This window comes from Lissotriton vulgaris, chromosome 8 (assembly GCF_964263255.1).
Source record: "Lissotriton vulgaris chromosome 8, aLisVul1.2, whole genome shotgun sequence".
NCBI classification, from domain to species: Eukaryota; Metazoa; Chordata; class Amphibia; order Caudata; family Salamandridae; genus Lissotriton; species Lissotriton vulgaris.
The window spans coordinates 1,489,233,154-1,489,254,345 of NC_141696.1; the positions used below are offsets into that span (position 1 = coordinate 1,489,233,154).

The 21,192-nt window shown below is 46.6% G+C and overlaps 1 protein-coding gene across 1 annotated transcript in view; it reads right to left on the bottom strand.

Moving 5' to 3' along the window:
- The window catches only part of TMEM39A (transmembrane protein 39A), a 266,042-nt gene that overhangs the window by 24,147 nt on the left and 220,703 nt on the right, over positions 1 to 21,192 (bottom strand). Inside the window, exons 5-6 of the mRNA XM_086935575.1 lie at positions 10,902 to 11,056; positions 4,948 to 5,296 (exon numbers count right to left, since the gene is read on the bottom strand). Of these exons, the coding sequence (XP_086791701.1) occupies positions 4,948 to 5,296; positions 10,902 to 11,056 (504 nt within the window). The remainder of the gene's footprint in view (positions 1 to 4,947; positions 5,297 to 10,901; positions 11,057 to 21,192) is intronic.

Consider the following 21,192-nt stretch of genomic DNA (forward strand, 5'->3'; position numbering starts at 1 on the left):
ACTTATTGATGGTACCAGGTGTTAAAGGACGAGCAACAATGTTTTAACTGGCACATTTTCCAAAACACAAGGTGCTATATTCGGATCATAACAGTAGTTGGCAAAATAGTGCTGATCATGTGTATTTACAAAATAAATGCTGGAAACATTACATTTGCGTATACAGTAATTATAGTCAATATTACTTTATGCTAACAACCCATAGGGTCACATCTAAGTCCATTGGTTTGCTGAATGTCCTGCATAATGGCTGTCCCTTGAATTAAACCAGATCTCTCAAAATAAGTCAAGTAATAAGGACAATAAGATATAGAACTGTAATTTTGTTAGGGTGCAAGTGCAGTTTTTCAGACTTTCAAAGAGAAAATCTTTTAAGAATCATTGGGATCGGTGCATTTAAGTATTGCATTTCATCCAATGCTGGACTTCTGATGATTGCGGTTAGTTTTGCTGTCTGTGGCATCCAGAGCGTCCTAGATAATTTTTATTTCTTGCGCTCACTTTTTGCCACTAGTGGTATTCAGTTCTTCCTCCAACACAATTCTCTGTCCTACTCCTCTTATATTTTCCTGGCAAACCATGACAGTATGAAAGAGGTTCAAGTATCTCCTGGATGAAAGATCCTTGCATGCCTCTCCGAACATCTTTCTTTGGGCACTGATCATATTCAGTAAATTATGGTAACTTCAAATTTGGTGGCTTCTCCGTGGAATTGTACTCTTGTTTTTCTGCTTTCAGAAACGACAATTAAATCAAACAATTTTGGCCAACTATTGTATTTATGCCAAAATTCCAATCTCAAAAGCTGGTTCATCTAGAAGCCGACTGATCCCTGAGAACATTTCATTTTATGAACAGCCCGCATTGGCGGGAGGCCGATTTACTAATCAAGGAGACCGGTGCATCTTCGAAATGTTTCTTCGGTCTCTATTTCAGATCGTCTATTGTGTCAAGCAGCATAGTTATTGAGTAGAAAGACAGATATTTTTCGAGACTCTGCATCAATCATATCTTGTATGGACAGCATATAAGTTTCAGTCTTCTCAAATCAGCACTCTAGGCACTACTGATTCCCTCTAAAAATAATCCTGATGTCAAACTCAAACTAGATACTACTTTTTGAAGTTTTTTCTTTCTTTTTTTGATTTACTTGTTGCTGTTCTACGATTCTCTTGCTATACTACTTACAACAGAGCTTCTTTTAGTCGGATTGTTCTTCTTCTAGTGGGGTTTAAATTTAGTTAAGCAATTCAATTTGAAATTTGAGTTCTATCGGAGGTGTGCAAAAAGGTGCAAGTAGGAATTTTTTATCTCAATTTCTATTACCATTCTACAATTTAGATGTTTTAACGATGAGATTTATAAATTGTATTTATTGTATAGGCAATGGGCTGTTTTCTGTTTTTTTTAATGATCAATTATTGTTTGGTGGGGTACTTGTTGACACCACACTTCATACTTTTGTGAACTTGTCACTCCTTATTGTGAGCTTTCTGCAGATATCATAAAGACCCTGATTTTGGGTTGACAGACTGAGGTTAACCTGTCAGGACTACTAACACCAATACAATCGCACTAGCTCGTGAGCCTCCCAGGACGACTTCTGTATTTCCTAAAATCTTAAAATCAGCAACACCTGAGGTTTCTAAGGTACACATACACAGGGAACTAGAGCAATTTTTGCCAGGCAAGCTATAGGCCGAGTTTTCGGTGAAACAGAGTGAGTGCTAATAATGGAGGGTCAAGACCAGCAGAGGGACTGCTATCTTTGCAAAGATATATTTAAGGGACAGATTGTAAAAGCGTAAACTTGCGGAGATGTTTTGGGGCCCAAAAGACAAACATTATGCTTACGTTCCTGTTGATACATTAAAACATCAAGAATATCAGTAACAGGTATGCCCCTCCCCACAGCCCGAGCACTACTTTAACTTCAAAGACATGCAAAAGCATATGCAGGGAATACATAGTGACAAAAGTGGCTAAAATATGTAAGAAATATTTGGAAAGGTTACATCCCAAGTGGTACAGGCACAAGGAACAGATTGGCAAGGTTTCAACGTCCATATGGTCTTTTCCGTCTAACGGTATGAAATGAAATCTAATTTGTATAGCGCTACTATGCCCAATGGGCGTCAAGGCGCCTAACCAAAAAGAAGCTAGCTGGAGCAAATATACTCTCTTACTGGTAGGCCTTGATAACGCACCAAGTTTTGAGCGCTTTTTTAAAGAGGGACAGAGACGGTTGGGCCTTAATCTCCAGTGGGAGGGCATTCCACAACCGAGGGGCAACGATGGAAAATGCTCTGCTGCCCCATCTGACCTTCCTTGCGCGGGGGACTACAAGCAGATTCATCTCAGACGATCTAAGGGTCCTACTGGGAACATGGCGAGTTAGAAGAGAGCCCAAAGGGTCCAAAAGACCAGCTGCGAGAGCTCTATAGGCCAGGCACAAGATCTTAAATGAAATCCTCTGTTGGATGGGAAGCCAGTGCAGGCTCTTCCTGGCCATTGTAGCAGAGGATGCATTGGGTAGAGCCAAGACTAATCTCGCAGCCGCGTTCTGAACGACCTGGAGGAGCTGGATGAGGCCCTTGTTGGAGTCTGCATAAAGTGCATTGCAGTAGTCCAACCTGGAACCCACTAATGCAACCACAATCTGCTTACGTGCTTGGGGAGAGAGATAGTGCAGGATTCTTTTAAGAATCTTAATGACCCCCCAGCAAGTGGCCACCGTTCTGTTGACCTGTAGAGTCATGGACAGTGATGTGTCAAACATAACGCCGAGATTCCTGGCCGATTGGGAGGGAGAGGGGCAGGTTCCCAAAGATCGGGCCACCACTCGCTAGACCAAATGTCCTGGTCTTTGCCAAAGACCAGGATCTCCGTTTTGTCGCCGTTCAACTTTAGGGAGTTTTGGATCATCCACTCCGAGACTGTCTGCATACAAGTCCTAAAGTTGACAGCGGAAGTAGAAACAGAATGAGCCAGGGACACCATGATTTGGGGGTCATCGGCGTATGACACAACCTCCATCCCCTGCGATTTTACTAACCTGGCAAAGGGAGCCACATAGATGTTGAATAGGGTCGGACTCAAGGCCGACCCCTGTGGCACCCCATATTGCAAGGATTTAGCAGGGGAGAGGAACTCTCCGAGCATGACTCTCTGCTCTCTTAGATGTAAGAAAGAGTGCAGAAGGCTCAGGGCCGGACCCGCAATCCCTGCCTCCCTCAGACGAGATGTTAAAGTGGAGGGAGACAGGGTATCAAACGCTGCTGTGAGGTCAAGTAAGACCAACACAGTGGTTTGGCCCAGATCCACCTTCAGGCGGATGTTATTCACCACCATAGTAAGTGCTGATTCAGTACTATAGGACTTTCTGAATCCATGCTGGGAGCTATCTAAGAACCCAGAGGAATCCAGAAAAGTAGATAGATGTAAATTCAGGTGTGATTCAAGCATTTTTGCTGGGGCAGGTAGCAAGGAGATGGGTCTAAAGTTCTTAAGCTGTACGGGGTCCAAGGTGGGTTTCTTCAAAAGGAGCTTCACTATCGCCTTTTTCCAAACCGAAGGGAAGGTACCCTGAGCCATGGCACCATTCATCACTTCAAGAAGAGGCGGCAGAAGAGTGTCCCTACATTCCTTCAGAACCTTCAAAGGACATGGGTCCAAAGGGGAGGCCGACTTTGTCCTGTCTAACAGGAGATCAAGCCCGTCAACGGAGAGCGGCGGAAAATGAGTGAGGGTCTTGGTGGGGTCTCTCGACCAAGACTCTAAATTAGCTAGAGTTTGGGAGGGAGAATCCCCCAAAGTTTTCCTCTGAGTTTCCAAAGCGAGATATATATCCTCGATTTTATTATGGAAGAACTCTGAGATATTGTTGCACAACTCCTGTGAGCCCACAACTGGATCAGGCACTTGAAGGGAACATAGAGAATCCACGATCTTAAAAAGTTCCCTGGACGAAGTAAGGGATGTAGTGAGATTTGAGAAAAACTCCTGTTTTTCCTTAATTACTCTAGCCTTATATTTTCGCAACAGGCGTTTGTGTGCCTCTCTTTCAGTGGGGTCCCAAGCCTTCCTCCATCTTCTCTCCTGTCTCCTGCAACTCTGTCTCAGAAGTCTTAACGGCTCCGTGAACCAGGGGGCAGAAGGTTTACGCCGTGCCGAGTATCGAAGAGATGCAGGGGCTAGCTCATCAACAGCTTTGGTGATGGAATTAGCAAGCTCTTGGGCCGCCTTCATCAGCTTCTCTCAAAAAAGAGTGCCCGCTAGCTTTTATATAAGGAGCAAGGGCTTCGTTGGTAATATTCCTATAGCTCCTTTTGGGACCTCTATTAATAGCAACCAGAAAAGACATCTCTGCCGGGGAAGATGCTAATTCAAGGGGCACTGCCAAGTGGTCTGACCAGACTAAAGGCACAGGAGGACCAGCTGAAAGTCTAGGGTCATTAGTGAACCCACCATCTAAAATGTGACCCGCCCGATGGGTTGGGCTATGCACCAATTGAGTAAACTCACAAGCTCCAAGTGAGTCCACCAACATGGCAGTGTCATTGCACCCATGTCATTACCTTTGGATGAAAAATATGCAATAGAAAATATTACTGGAAAATAATTTGAAAATTCTGGATCCTTGGGTGTAGCCGTAAAATAAAAATGCATTAAAAAAATAAAACCTCTATTTGCTATTCGGATCTGGAGTATAAAATACCACAGCAACACAAGATGTATGGCAAAACTGTTACATTGCTTACAAAAATATTCCCACTCCTTTCTTATTCATCCAAGTTCAGTGCAGTGTTTTATTGCCCATGTAACTAACTCGGCCTACAACACTTTCAAAGATTAAAAACATTTATCATGTGCAATATGTAGGAGGGTAGCACAGAACCCTGGCTTCTTCCAATTATTTAGATTAGAAAATATCTACACATAACTCACCTTTACAAAACAGAGTGGCAGAAAGGCTACATAGTAGGCACTGAAAAGAGAGTTAAAGAGAACCTCCTTGATCCTGCGGTTAAAGTCCACCTTCAAGCATTCAACCTCATTTCGTATAAGATCTGGCGAGAGTGGACAGCTGTGGGAAGGAATGGCGGTGGGGTTATTGAACTGTTCTTTCAATGACTCTCGAACAAGTGAGAGGAAGTCTTTGGGTTTGACCAGACTGCTGACGCTGGACGCACTGTCTTCGACCAGGTGGTCCTGCACTAGGTAGCTGCAATCTGTAGGAAGAGGCTGAGTTCGGCTGTCCTGGTGAAAGCAGCAGAGCGGTACGTAGACACCAAACCTGGAGAGGGAAGAAAAGGGTTTGGAGTTAGAGTTATACAACCTAAGCAGGGAGGAAGGGAAGGAAAGACTGAGAAAGACTAATGTATCAGAAACAAGTGGAGGGTCACAGCAGGTGAAAATAGACTAAAGGAAGGCCCTTGAAGTGTGTAATAGAATGGGGGAGGGTCAGTGCACATATCAACTGAAAAGGGTAAAAGTACTGAAGCGTGGTACAGAGGTGGAGAGTAAAACAAGCAGGAAACAGGCAGTGTTAATACACTGGAGAACAACAAAGCAGAGGGAACTGAAGCCGAGAACAGACCAAGGAAAGAATCTCCGATATGGGGACCAGACACGTGAAGGGTCTCTAAAGTATAACTAGAAAAGTGGATGGCAGAGCAAGGTGGAACAAATAGGCAGAGAGGCATTCTGGAAAGAAACAAACACGCAGAGGGTCGATAAAGAATGAAACAGGGGAGCAGATGGGTTGAGGATGACTGCAGCGTGGAGAAGAGGGTCCAGTCACACTGAGGTGTAGACAGGTGGAGGATCACTACGGTACGAAAGAGATAGGAAGTCCAGGCGCGTCGTTTCTTTACTACCGCTCTATTGATTCAACAAGTCATTCATTTCTCACAAATATAATTTCATTGTGATCACAATTTTATAATGTGCCTGGACCAAAAGCTATAGCATATCCCATATAAAGCGCAGGCCTCTTACTCGCCAACTTCATTCAGGGATACAAAAGGCACTCATGCTATTCAGCTGCAGATAATACTCAAGACCCTGGAACATTAAGGAGAAGAACCAACAAGAATACAGCTCACAACTCACGTAACAGCAACTGGACCTTGAGAAAAGGCATCGCAAAGCGTGTAACAATCAGAAGAGATGAAGAACATCAGTGGGAACGGAGTAGACAGAGGAGGGAGGAAATGCAAGTGTGTGGAAAAACAGGGGAACGTCTATTTGTGTGAAACAGTTAGAGAAGGATATATATATCTCTCTGCTGTACACTTGTGCCCTGGAACGGTCAGGAATCTGAATTTATGTCCAACTTCAGAATTGAGCCTTAATCCATCAGTCCCTTTCTCTTTAAAGGGTGATGTGCTTCACTACAGATGGATGAGACCAGAAACCTGCTAAGCGGTCAGAAACAAGTGGGCACTCCTACGTAGTCATGACTTGGGCCATTTCCAAGCTCCACTCTCACTGCAGTTTCCTCCTAGCCTACGATGAGGACCTACACAAGTGGACTCAAGAAAAGTGGATTGTGAGCGAATCCCTTAAGGGACAGGCAGAGTTCAAAAGTCACCATAGTGAGTAACGTGTGCGCTTTGTTGCTCAGTCCTGCCTGCCCTGTATGTGGCACTACTCTGCAACTGTGAAGGAGCTTATTCAACCCAGTAAGAAAAAAAGTAAAACAAACCGATCACTAAAGAAATCTCTGGGAAATAAGAAGAATTGTTGACAGCTTACGTGTTGTTGGACAGAAAAAAATGCCATCAGGCAAGCCACATTCAACAGCAAGGTTTTACAATCATCATAAAAGAAAACAAGCCAACACTTCTCTGGAGCCAGTGCAGAGGCAAAAAACTACTGGTTTGTTCCAGAATAGTTTCTCTAAGAAACCAGATAAACCAGTTGGTGGAGCTCTGCTACTCCCAAACAAGCTGGATGGGAAACTCAACATCATTCCGAACCCTTAATCAGAAAGTGTCTCTGGTCAACAGTCCTTCTTTTCTGGCCAAACTGCACTATATTTCGCCATCTCCAAAACCTACCAATTCTGAACTACATACTGTCCGAATGTACGCAGCAAAGTGTTGTCATCAGATTACCTTAGGGTCTGCTCTAAATCTCCTTTTTCAGTTTCACATTTTAGTTTGGGTGCTTTTAATAAGTGACTTTTTACATTCGTCGAACTTGCACTAGGTACTGAGAAGTAGCTGCATATACAGTTTACTTCTTGGACACACTGTCTCCAAGTCTATGCACATAAAACGCGAGGTCCCTGCATTTATGCTGCTCTAGGCTTCTAGACACACCATCGCATCAGCTTTGCACCTTTGGCACATTGTGAGTGTAACAGTACTTTTATTATATAAACAGCCTATGAGCCACATTCCGCACAGGAGCACTTCGGCTGGGATTATCCGGGGAACGAGACCCACTGTGACCGAGATGCAGCTCTGCTGTCTCAGACCTTTATCCTACAAAGGACAGTAGCCTGCTCTAAACCAGATCAACGTCCGGCTACATCATACCCAGTTATGGTACTTAGGCTATCCCAGTGGTCTGGCATAGGGTACTCCCGCTATGCTCTCAATGGTGTGGGTAGTGTTAGGTAGGAGTATCTTATAATTGCACAATAACGCTATTATCTCGACTAAGCCCCAGAATGGATCCGCTCCTTCCTCCCCGGTGGAACACATCGCGCCAGACTATCCCCGTTTCCTTCCAGAACCCACAAAGACCTGCTGCAGAGTACCCCAGACCTCCTCCCTCAGCCCCACCCTCTCCAAAGTCAACATGGCCCCTCTCACAGCCATCTTTAGATACCACGTACTCAACATAGTCTCCTATGCCGACAATACCCAGCTGATCCTCTCCCTCACCAATGAACCCACAACCACCAGAAACAACTTCCACAGAGGGATAAAGGCCATCTCCACCTGGATGAGAGACAGCTGCTCCTGGTGGCCTACCGTTCTAGAAACACCCCCACACCCACGGACCACACACGAACCCTTGCCATTATACCGGACTCCTCGCTCACCATGAACCGCCAGATCAACACCGTCTCCTCATCATGCTTCCACATGCTTTGTCTGCTTCGAAAGACCTTCAGATGGATCCCCACTGAATCCAGAATGACGGTCACACTCAGCAGCAGCAGACTTGACTGCGGCAAAGCACTCCATGTCAGCATCACCCAGAAACTCCTCAGGAAACTACAGAATGTTCAAAATGCCGCAGCCAGACTGGTCCACAATATCACCCGCCACAGCCACATCATCGAATACCTTTGAAAACTCCACTGGCGTCCAGTCAACAAAAGAGTCACTTTCAAACTCCTCACACACGCCTACAAAACCCTCCACGACACAGGACCAGCATATCTGAACCACCGCCTCTCATTCTAGGTACCCACCAGACACCTCCGCTCGGCCTAACTGGCCCTAGCCACCGTCCCACGGATCCTCAGGACTAGAGGAAGATCCTTCTCCTACCTCGCTGCCAAGACATGGAACGCCCCGTCTCTCCACCTCAGGCAATCCCCGTCGCTGACCCAACTCAGGAAGGATCTCAAGACCTGGCTCTCTGATTGAACCCCAGAACCCAGATGGATCAGTAGACTCCCATGTCCTCCTTCAGCACCTTGAGACCCTTGCAGGTGACTAGTCACGTTATATAAACCTTGATTAATTGATATCATGGTTGAAATGTTTCTCCTTTTCACCATTTGCATAATGCTGCTTAGACTGCACACTTTTTAAACAATATTACAATTGTTCCAATAAATGTTTGAAAATCCAATTTGTATCTTTTTTGTTTTTACCTTGATTCAAAAGTAAACAATGAGAGGGTAGATCTGTTTCTACGATTTCCATGGGGGGTGGGGGGGCAAACGGGGGGGGGGGGGAAGAGTGCTCGTGCTCGAGGTGGCCAAGACCATCTCTTGGTCTTCGTTCGGGGTCCAGATGGGGCACTCTAAACTAGCTTGAAATTAGGCCAACATTTTCTGATTATACGTTTAAACCGAATCCCCATATTTTGACGTCGATGTTGTCCAGATACACAGTTCAACTTAATTTGTAGGAACCGTGTAACAATGTATTCTCAATCTGAAACTACATGAACCGTCTACAACAATAATCTGCTTTTATCTAGTGCTTCAGACCTTACTTCTGCCATTCCTAATTGCTTTAGATAACAGATGTTACTATTACACAATTACATGGCACAGACATGCAGGCTTCGAAGAATGAAGTTCAGGTTCTGCAGACTATCAAAGTCTTGCAGGGAACAGGACAATTCTGACTTTAATGAACGATGATTCAGATACTGTAGATCCTGAAACACAACCTTGTGATATTCCAAGATTCAGTGATGAGGTGGCCACTGCTTCTCCTAAAGCAAACCTCCACACAGAACTCAGCCTCATTAAATAGATTACGAAACAGAGGACATTCTCGACTAAAGTAAACTGTGCTTGAGCAGCCTTTCTATAAGCCACACCCATTGTGTTTGTGCGTCCTGCCTTCCTATCCCTTCCGTTCCTGTGCACTCAAAGGCAGATGTTGAGAGAGCAAATTAGAAATGCAGGCATGATGTTACAAAGGGGATCTACTGGATCATAAGGGTTCAAGCAAGTATATGGTTTAGTCTGGCTTAACCAAAGTGAACAGCTGCCCTACAATTAAGAAACAAAAGCTTAGAGCTAACTGGAAGAGTGAGGCTAGCTCTGGGGGCTACCGTGCAACTCGCTTTGAGAGGTGTATCTCTTACAAAAGCTAAGACACCCATGGAGAGAATAAGACTCTAGTACAGATATAACACAATAGTCTTTAATTGGGCCAAAGCCGCCATGAGATCTTTCAGAAGTGCATACAGAATATGAACGATTCTGGTTAATTTTTCAAGCTCTCCTAATATACAGAATGTAGAGAGCCATGCCCACTTTAGACAGTTGCTCGTTAATAATACTCAAATACATAAGAAGAAGAGACAAGCCCGTTGGCCTGAGTGACATGTGGCCACTTGTGGACGGAGAAGGTCCACACATCTTGATCACAGTCAATTTCCACACGGACCTTTGAACTGAGCATGTGACAAACAACCCTCTGATTTTAGTCAATTTTAGATTTAATTCTGTGGTTGATAATGTGCATCTAAAATACAGGACAACAAAGGGACCTGATGAGTTTGGAGAGAAGCTTAAGTAAGCTCAAAGGGGAAAGGGGGGTGGAGGACTTAAATCTCCTTTGGTTCCATCCAAATGTCTTGATCAAGAGGCACAAACTGCTCAGAGGACCAATGTCCAAGGGAAAGGATGAGCCAAGGTCCAATTGTTTGAGGACTTGCCCTGCACCACTGACAGGGCCTAATAATCAGGCACCAAAATCCTTTCTAGGAAAGCCACTTGAAGTCCATCTGAAGGGAAACTGGTAAACTGTACCTCAAGAGAAGGCGGGACTGAAGCCAAGGCTTAAGTGAAAGAAAGCCACACCTTCACTGAGCAGCACCAGAAAAAACAAAACATATTACCTAAACAGTGGCTCCAGATGTCTTGCAAGGAATCCTTCAGGACCATTGAACACCTTCACTGCAGGGAAGCAGATGTGGGAGCATGCAGGTATAGCACTGAGCTGGTCTCAGTTAGAACATCAGAGGTGAATTCTGGGTGCAGCATCGCAGCATGACATAGCAGCGGAATTGTGAGGGACAGCGAGGAGAGGAAGTGCCTGTGCAGCTAAATAAGAGTGGAATACCCCGCAGCAAGGGTGAAATGTGTAATCGGACTATGAGAATGAGAAACCTAGGAAGAGCACCGATGTGAAGTTACAATATACAATGAAGGAAATATGGGTTAGAACAAAAAGTGCAAGAATACTCACGGATAGCCGAGGAAGAGAAGGTTTAAAACAGAGTGGTTCCGGAACAGGTTGACCAGCGTCCAGCAGAGCACCCATCCACAGAGCGTCAGCAGCACCAGGCGGGCGCTGATCAGGGCTGTGTACTGAACCATGGACGTCGTGCCCATCTGGGAGGCCTGCAAGCGACATGTAACCAGAGTTAGAACAGGAAATGAGGGTATCAATCCTATCACACACTGCCTAAGAAAGCAAATGTTAAGACTGATCACTAGACAAAGACAATGGTGAAAAAAGAAACAGATCCACAGAATTTATTTGACTGGACCAGGGTACACATGGGAGCTCAAAAAACTGAATGGCCACATTAGCCTCCATTACCCAATGGTTTTATGTTCTCTCTTTCTGGACAGCAAAACTAATGCCACTTGAACAAGTCTGATGCTTTTCTTTAGGTAATTTCAACTATATAAATCATTAAAATGAACTAGCCCAAAATTTCAGCCACAGCCTTTCATTCTATCTGAGCAATCACACGTGCAATCAACGTAACTAAGCTAGGGGGATTTAATCTGTCTGTCTACCGTATGCTTCTGCAAGCACCACATGAAGTCAATGCAACTACATTTATATGTGGGAAATCTAAATCATTTCAGTAAAGTGACCTGCTGCTGCTGCTGTTGATCTGTCGTGATCATGCCTAGATCCTGCTCTAGGATGCATTAAGTTTATGCAACTACATACGCTTGAAGACTCTGAGCATCCCAACTGAATACCCTAGACAAACAGATTCAGGGAAAAAGTTGAAGAATCTCCTCTCGACCAGCATCCCAAAAGAAATACAGGCACAATCAGTATTTCTACACAGTCCTGATATGGGAACTGCGATCACCTTTTCATACTGTTTAATGTTATTTATAGTAAAGAGCTTTTAGTATTGCACAAATCTTCAGAAATGGTCTTGAGTGAACACCTATGGGGCACTACTGTGAGGCCAGATATCTTCAAAAGGCCCCCTTAAAAACATGTCACTAACCCACACATATAATAAAAATATGTTTATCTCCCCACAGATGTGTCAATCATCCATCACTCACTTCTGGAAGGCCTAAATTCTGGGAGACCAGCAGCAATTTCGGATCTCTCCGCCAGCAGGCCTGAAGCCTCCTGTAGCTGGTGGGTTCACCGTGCTGCTCTTCTTTATTGATAGAGGGCTTCTGGCCGCAAGAGAGGACAGCGCTGGCCAACAACACTAATACTATTTAATGAACCTCAAGACCAGACACCAACTTACAAGACAAATTTGAGGCTGTTGCAGAATTAGAAAGTTCTGGGACATGCAGTTAGATGATGCAGAGCCTGTGCTCACCCTCTCCACAGAAACTGGAAATCTGAGGGCAACAAGGCCAAGAAAACAGACAAGAGTTTTATCTGCAAATACCACCAGGGCAGCTCACATTTCACCCAGATTAACTCATATTAAAAGGGTCTGACACTCCTATCTGCCTGTTCAAACCAAAGTGGAAATGGACTTTTATTATTATTATTAATGAGTTTTATATCGCGCCTAGTTACCCTTGGGCATCCCCGCGCTCATCCAGAGAGAAACGCCAAAACAAGAGACACAGGAATTAGGCAGGGAACAGATGAGTTATTAAAAGTTTGCGGAAACCTAAGAAGCTCGTTTCCGAGCGCAAGTACAGAGGAAGAGAGTTCCACAGTGTGGCCACATTTATGGAAAATCTTCTGCCACCGGTTCTTGCCTTCCTTACCCTCGTAACTTGCAGCAGGTGTTGATGGTCTGAGCGGAGGGCGCGGGAGGCCTTATAGGATTGAACCATATCCCGTAGGATGGGTGGGCCTTTCCCCTGCAGAATTTTGTGGGCCATACAGAGTGCTTTAAATTTCACCCTCTCTCTGACAGGGAGCCAATGTAGCGCCTTCAGCGCAGGGCGAGCCGACTGACGCCTGGGAAGGTCCATCAGGAGCCTGGCGGCCGCATTCTGCACTTGCTGCAGTTTGTTTAGGGTGGCTTCTGGGGCCCCCAGAAACAGCGCGTTACTGAAATCCAGCCATGAGATGATGAGCCCCTGGATGAGTAACCTCCTAGAGGCCACTGGGAGGAGTGGTAAGATCTTCCGGGCTGACCGGAGCAGACCGAAGCACACGCCTGCGGTCTTTTTAGCATGTGTCTTGAAGGAAAGGTCCTGCTCCAGCCACACCCCCAAGCTCTTGATCTCCTGTTTGGGGGTGGGTGCCGCTCCCAGACAGCTGGGCCAGCTGCTCGGAGATAAGGAGGGAGGGGAGTTCCCCAACATCATCAGTTCCGTTTTTGAGCCGTTAAGCTTGAGTGCTGAGCTACACATCCACGTAAAGATCTTAGCCAAACACGTGTGCAGCCGGTCGGGATGGTAAGCCGACTGGGGAAGCCCTACCACCAACTGAGTATCATCAGCGTAGCTGATGATCTTGATACCCAGAGGCAGTACCACACTCTCCAGTGGGGCCATGTAAATGTTAAATAAAGTAGGGCTCAGCGATGAGCCCTGTGGCACACCACACTGGAGAGGGACCGAGGATGACTTCTCGTGGCCTTCTCACACCTCAAACGTCTGGCCTTCCAAAAAGGAAGCGAACCACTTCAGGGCCATCCCGGAGACCCCCACCCCCGACAGCCGTTGGAGAAGCACCTGATGGTCTACGGTGTCAAATGCCGCACTGAGGTCCAGGAGGATCACTGCCACCGATCCCCCTGAATCCAAAATGCTCCTGGCATTCTCCACGACTGCCAGCAGGGCAGTGTCGGTCCCCTGACCGGGGCGAAAGCCCGTTTGGGAATCACCCAGAAGGGAGTTGGACTCCAGAAAGCCCGATAGGCGACTACTTACCAACTTCTCCGCCACCTTGCTAAGGCCGGGGAGCGGGGAAATGGGCCTAAAGTTGGCAAGGTCGGCGGGGTCCAGGTTAGGCTTCTTCAAGAGAGCCTTGACAACCGCTCCCTTCCAACTGGGGGGCACCACTCCTTGGGTGAAAGATAGATTTATAAGGTCCGTCACTGGGCCGCCGATGGTGGAGGCTACCTGCTTAAGATATTTCATTGGTGCAGGGTCTTTTGGAGAACCACTTTTCATGGTCGTCAGGACTGCGAGAACTTCTTCCACAGTGACAGGGCCGAAAGAAGCCAACTCCGCTGACCGCACCCTGGGCTGAGACCCTAGGTTACCACCAGAGGGGGTCTCCTGGGCTAGCCGGGGGAGAGATGCCAAGATGCTATCTATTTTGGTTTTAAAGAAGGAGGCAAGTTCTGAACATTTTTCACGTGGATTGTCGTGAATGACCCGAGGTTCGGGAGCTTTCAAGAGTTCTTTGATGACCCTAAACGATTCTTTCGAGGAATTGGCAGAAGAGCCTATTCTCTCCTCAAAGAACACAGATTTCGCTGCCCGAATTGCGGATTTGTAGGTACTAAGAGCCGCCCGATATTCTCTCCGGCTCGTTTCGCTCCAATCTTTCCTCCAGGTCCGCTCCAGCCTCTTGCAGCCCTTCCTCAGTGTTCTCAGCTCAGGTGTATACCAGGGCGCGGATCCCACTCTCTTACCCCTGGTGAGTTGTTTCTTCTTGGGGAGGAGAGCATCAAGCGAGTTAGTAAGCCAGATGTTTAAGTTCTCATCGGCAACTAACGGATTAGACCCAGGGGGGGCCGAGACGCCTCCAGATGTACCGCCCAGGTGTCCACTGGGAGCCTGGACCAAGCTCTTTCCACGGTGTATACCCTGGGAGCTGAAGCCACTGGGACATCAAACTGCCACTGGGCAGGCACCAAAAAATGGTCTGTCCAAGGCAGAGCCAATGTAGGTAGTACTTTAAGGCAATCTGAGTTTGAAAATATAGGGTCCAGCAAGTGACCCTTCCCATGTGTGGCACCCGAGTTAGCCAAGTTGATCCCAAATGCTTTAAGATCGCCTTGCAAGTCTATTCCCAGAGAGTTGGAGGGGTCATCGAAATGGATATTAAAATCACCCAAAGCTACAAAGTTACCAGTAGAGGAAGCAAGGAGCGCGGTTGTTTCTAAGAAAGAATTAGGAAAATTCCCCAAAGACCCCGGTGGACGATAGATCAGAAGGCCCGCCAAGGACGCAGTGGGTGACAAGCGAAGAGAGAACTGACAGCTCTCGCAATCGCTCATCCCTCCGTCCTGAACCTTACACACTAGCGAATCCCTATAAAGGATGGAGATTCCTCCTCCCCGCCCCACAGGTCTGTCCAGATGTGATATAAGAAAGCCTGGAGGAAGTGCTCTCACCATGTCGGGGCCTGAGCAGGAGGAAATCCAGGTCTCTGCTAAAAATAACACATCCAACTTGTGGTCCAGAATGAGGGAGTTAATTTCAGTGGCGTGACTGGGTAAAGACCGGCAGTTCAACAAAGCTACTGAGAGCACCGATTTGTCAGGGGCCCTATCCTGACCCGCAATACAGGCCCCACAAGGTATGAACGGTTGTCCTCCCTCGTGGGCGAATCTGCATGTGGTGAGTTTCAAAGACCGCCAAGACATGAGTTCTTCCCTCCCATACCCAATACGAATGTGAGGTGGCTCCAGTGGATCGATTTAGAAAAGGGGGTGGTGATGAACAGAGTGTCTGAGTTAAACAGACCACTCTTACCCAGTCCAAAGATCAGGGCTTGATCCATCACCGTTATTTATCTCACTGCCCCATCCCAGCTCAGAACCTGGCTATATGCAAATCAGTCTGTCCCTGGCCCAGTGCATCATGGGAACAGGGCAGACTAAACTACCAAGCCAATTCTTCACCAGAAAGGAGACAAGCTACCGGGGACCGGTTTCTGGCATTTCAGCCTTCTTCGGCCCAGCTTGCTTGAATCCTGATGGAGCAGTGAGAAAGGGACTCATGTCTGAGTATACCCTGCCACACCTATAGTGGCCAAAAATGATTTAGAAAAGGGGGTGGTGATGAACAGAGTGTCTGAGTTAAACAGACCACTCTTACCCAGTCCAAAGATCAGGGCTTGATCCATCACCGTTATTTATCTCACTGCCCCATCCCAGCTCAGAACCTGGCTAAAAACGGTGTTGGATCTAGCCCTGATCTCTTGACTGGGTGAGAGCTTTCTGCTTAATTCAGAGACTCTGTCCCTCACCACCCCTTGTTATAAATATTTTTGTCCACCCTAAGCGTGGAAGGGTATTCTCAGATGTGAGACCCTTGCTCATTGCACCATCAGGATTCAAGCAAACCGGGCCGAAGACGGCTGTAATGCCAGAAACCGGTCCCCGGGAGCTTGTTTCCTTCCCAGTGTAAGAATTGGCTTTTGTAGTTTGGTTTGCCCTGTTCCCATCATGCACTGGGACAGGAACAGACTAATTTGCATACAGCCAGGTTCTGAAACTGGGATGGTGCAGCGAGCTAAAAAACGGTGTTGGATCTAGCCCTGATCTCTTGACTGGGTGAGAGCTTTCTGCTTAATTCAGAGACTCTGTCCCTCACCACCCCTTGTTGTAAATATTTTTGTCCACCCTAAGCGTGGAAGGGTATTCTCAGATGTGAGACCCTTGCTCATTGCACCATCAGGATTCAAGCAAACCGGGCCGAAGACGGCTGTAATGCCAGAAACCGGTCCCCGGGAGCTTGTTTCCTTCCCAGTGTAAGAATTGGCTTTTGTAGTTTGGTTTGCCCTGTTCCCATCATGCACTGGGACAGGAACAGACTAATTTGCATACAGCCAGGTTCTGAAACTGGGATGGTGCAGTGAGCTAAAAAACGGTGTTGGATCTAGCCCTGATCTCTTGACTGGGTGAGAGCTTTCTGCTTAATTCAGAGACTCTGTCCCTCACCACCCCTTGTTGTAAATATTTTTGTCCACCCTAAGCGTGGAAGGGTATTCTCAGATGTGAGACCCTTGCTCATTGCACCATCAGGATTCAAGCAAACCGGGCCGAAGACGGCTGTAATGCCAGAAACCGGTCCCCGGGAGCTTGTTTCCTTCCCAGTGTAAGAATTGGCTTTTGTAGTTTGGTTTGCCCTGTTCCCATCATGCACTGGGACAGGAACAGACTAATTTGCATACAGCCAGGTTCTGAAACTGGGATGGTGCAGTGAGCTAAAAAACGGTGTTGGATCTAGCCCTGATCTCTTGACTGGGTGAGAGCTTTCTGCTTAATTCAGAGACTCTGTCCCTCACCACCCCTTGTTGTAAATATTTTTGTCCACCCTAAGCGTGGAAGGGTATTCTCAGATGTGAGACCCTTGCTCATTGCACCATCAGGATTCAAGCAAACCGGGCCGAAGACGGCTGTAATGCCAGAAACCGGTCCCCGGGAGCTTGTTTCCTTCCCAGTGTAAGAATTGGCTTTTGTAGTTTGGTTTGCCCTGTTCCCATCATGCACTGGGACAGGAACAGACTAATTTGCATACAGCCAGGTTCTGAAACTGGGATGGTGCAGTGAGCTAAAAAACGGTGTTGGATCTAGCCCTGATCTCTTGACTGGGTGAGAGCTTTCTGCTTAATTCAGAGACTCTGTCCCTCACCACCCCTTGTTGTAAATATCCAGTGGATCGGGCATAAGGACCAGCCCTGGGCCCGTCTGGGCCCGGACGGGCACAGACGGGCTGAACTCTGGCGTAACTCTGGCGTCAGTCCGGCGTCCCCGCTGCGCGTGGCCGCTGCGCGTGGCCGCTGCGCGTTAGCATGGCTACCTAAGTACTCTCCTAACGAGATGGAGAGAGGACTTGCTGACGCACTGGGACCCACTCACCCAAGATGGCCGCCACGAGTCAGGGGCGAAGGACCCGCAAAACGCGGTGATTTGCCACAATTAAAGTGCAGGTGTGAAGGCAGAGGTGGGGGTATGCGAGGCCAGGCAGGTAAGAACAGGGAATAACTGTAAAAACAAAATTTTAAATCAAATGCAAAAACGGGTAATTAAAATCAGGAGCTGCCACAAAACAAGCGCTGCATGAATAGCGCTCGCGCTGGAATAGGGCGCGCTGCTAACACTTGCCTACCTAAGTACTCTCCTAACGAGATGGAGAGAGGACTTGCTGACGCGCTGGGACCCACTCACCCCAGATGGCCGCCACGAGTCAGGGGCGAAGGACCCGCAAAACGCGGTGATTTGCCACAATTAAAGTGCAGGTGTGATGGCAGAGGTGGGGGTATGCGAGGCCAGGCAGGTAAGAACAGGGAATAACTGTAAAAACAAAATTTTAAATCAAATGCAAAAACGGGAAATTTAAATCAGGAGCTGCCACAAAACAAGCGCTGCATGAATAGCGCTCGCGCTGGAATAGGGCGCGCTGCTAAAACTTGCCTACTTAAGTACTCTCCTAACGAGATGGAGAGAGGACTTGCTGACGCGCTGGGACCCACTCACCCAAGATGGCCGCCACGAGTCAGGGGCGAAGGTCCTGCAAAACGCGGTGATTTGCCACAATTAAAGGGCAGGTGTGATGGCAGAGGTGGGGGTATGCGAGGCCAGGCAGGTAAGAACAGGGAATAACTGTAAAAACAAAATTTTAAATCAAATGCAAAAACGGGTAATTAAAATCAGGAGCTGCCACAAAACAAGCGCTGCATGAATAGCGCTCGCGCTGGAATAGGGCGCGCTGCTAAAACTTGCCTACCTAAGTACTCTCCTAACGAGATGGAGAGAGGACTTGCTGACGCGCTGGGACCCACTCACCCAAGATGGCCGCCACGAGTCAGGGGCGAAGGACCCGCAAAACGCGGTGATTTGCCACAATTAAAGTGCAGGTGTGATGGCAGAGGTGGGGGTATGCGAGGCCAGGCAGGTAAGAACAGGGAATAACTGTAAAAACAAAATTTTAAATCAAATGCAAAAACGGGTAATTAAAATCAGGAGCTGCCACAAAACAAGCGCTGCATGAATAGCGCTCGCGCTGGAATAGGGCGCGCTGCTAACACTTGCCTACCTAAGTACTCTCCTAACGAGATGGAGAGAGGACTTGCTGACGCGCTGGGACCCACTCACCCAAGATGGCCGCCATGAGTCAGGGGCGAAGGACCCGCAAAACGCGGTGATTTGCCACAATTAAAGTGCAGGTGTGATGGCAGAGGTGGGGGTATGCAAGGCCAGGCAGGTAAGAACAGGGAATAACTGTAAAAACAAAATTTTAAATCAAATGCAAAAACGGGTAATTAAAATCAGGAGCTGCCACAAAACAGGCGCTGCATGAGTAGCGCTCGCGCTGGAATAGGGCGCGCTGCTAAAACTTGCCTACCTAAGTACTCTCCTAACGAGATGGAGAGAGGACTTGCTGACGCGCTGGGACCCACTCACCCAAGATGGCCGCCACGAGTCAGGGGCGAAGGACCCGCAAAACGCGGTGATTTGCCACAATTAAAGTGCAGGTGTGATGGCAGAGTGTATACTCTACCTCGGGGGTTTTAACTTTTTGACTCCCGTTGACTCCCACTGAATCACTATTGGAAGCCAGGCACCCCACCTAACAAATGTATCTAATTTGAACCTTAAAATAATACCCAAAAATACAGAAACAAGTAAAAATCGAATACACAAATAGTAAAATACTTTATGTAATTAAAAAATAAAAATATTTGCAAAAATCTAAATTCTAATTGGAAGGCTGGAATGTTTCAAAATGTAGTTTTCTTTCTAAAAGATGGTGTGATATGCTGGTCTCCTGCATATCAATTTGTCATTTTTTGTCCAAATGCATGCTCTCTTTTTTGTCAGCTCTTTTCAGTGTTTCAATTGAGGCCAACAATTGTCCATCTTGTCCAATTTTGTCCAGCAATTCTACTATATTCCTTTTGCTGTACGTGCGCTACTCCCCCAAATAAAGATAATAATATAAGTATAATTTTCTTCCTCCAACTTCAAATTTGTTAATATTGAGAATTCTAAAATAAAATGTTTATGTATATATGCTTTCTTAATATTATTTGTGTTTCTAAACAGTAGCAGACCCACTGAGAAGGCATTGTAGCCCCGTAGAGGACCAGACAGCCCTCAGATAAAAAAAAAATGAAATCACTGCCTATCCTAAGATCCCTCGTCTTGTTAAGCTCCCCAGATGCTACACTGGATTCAGAAGCACTTGCAAAAGGTTCTGTGTGCCGGATGTTGGCACCATTGATATCTGTTGTGACTCCGTGCTGCCTCCCCGCAGGACCCCGACACAGCAGTTTAATTATCAACCTTCCACACCCTAGAATGCAGAATTGATCATTTACTGGAAGGTCAGACAACTAACTTTATACCTTACTCATTACTGAAAGTCCACTCTGCAGAACAGGGAAGTAGGCAGGGGGTGAGCAAAATGCTATTACTTTTCATCCTGCTGCTAATGGCATATTGATCTGTAAATAATACTTCTAACTGCAGATTCCTCACCTTTTGTATCTATATTAAACAATGCCCTATCCAAGGAGGTGAGCTTGGAGAGTGGACTTTACACCAAGAAGTCCTAAAGGCCCAACCAGATCTAATGACTCTCTCGAGAGACTTGCAAAACCATAAAGTCGTGTCTGTTGCTAACCTTCTCCCCTCCCATGCTGCTGAGAAAATCACTGCATCGGGACAGGGCATAATTGAAAAAAGGGGTCTACAATTGAATGGGTGAAAGCAGCAAACTAGGAAGGCAGGACCCGCCCCGGCGGACTCTAAAATGGCAGCCACTGCGAACAAATGATTTTGGAATCATAACAATTTCCTAATCGAGGTCTGGTGCGACCCTCTCCCCTCCCCTGCTGCTGAGAAAAGCATTACCTCAGGAAAGTTAAAAAAAAGGGATCTACAATTGAATTGAACACAGCAAGCTGAAAACAGGACCCGCCCTGCCTGACCCTAAAATGGCGGCCGCCGCAGACGTCCAGATAGGAATATAACTACAATTAAGCACATCAAGCTGGGAAAACAGCCCCACATGAACCTAAAAATGGCGGCCTGATCGAAATATAACAACTTTGCCAATAATCAAACCAAGAGGATTGCACTATTTTGGATGCTAGGCTGGAGATAAGAAATGACAAATGAGTACTTGGAAATAATTTTACAGAGAAGAAACAAAAATATTGGCTAGACAAGGGGAAAGAGAAGGAAAGAAATATAGGTAGACCACGGGAATGCATAAAGGATCACAACTTTAGATACAAGAAGAAAAGAAAAACAACAGTGGAACGACATCTAAGAGAGCACACACCACTTATGACAGACCTTAACACCATTGTAAGAGACATCAACTGGCAAAGATGGCCGATAACTTGGAATCGGTAGGCATAAATGCACATTTCATAAAATATCCAACCTACT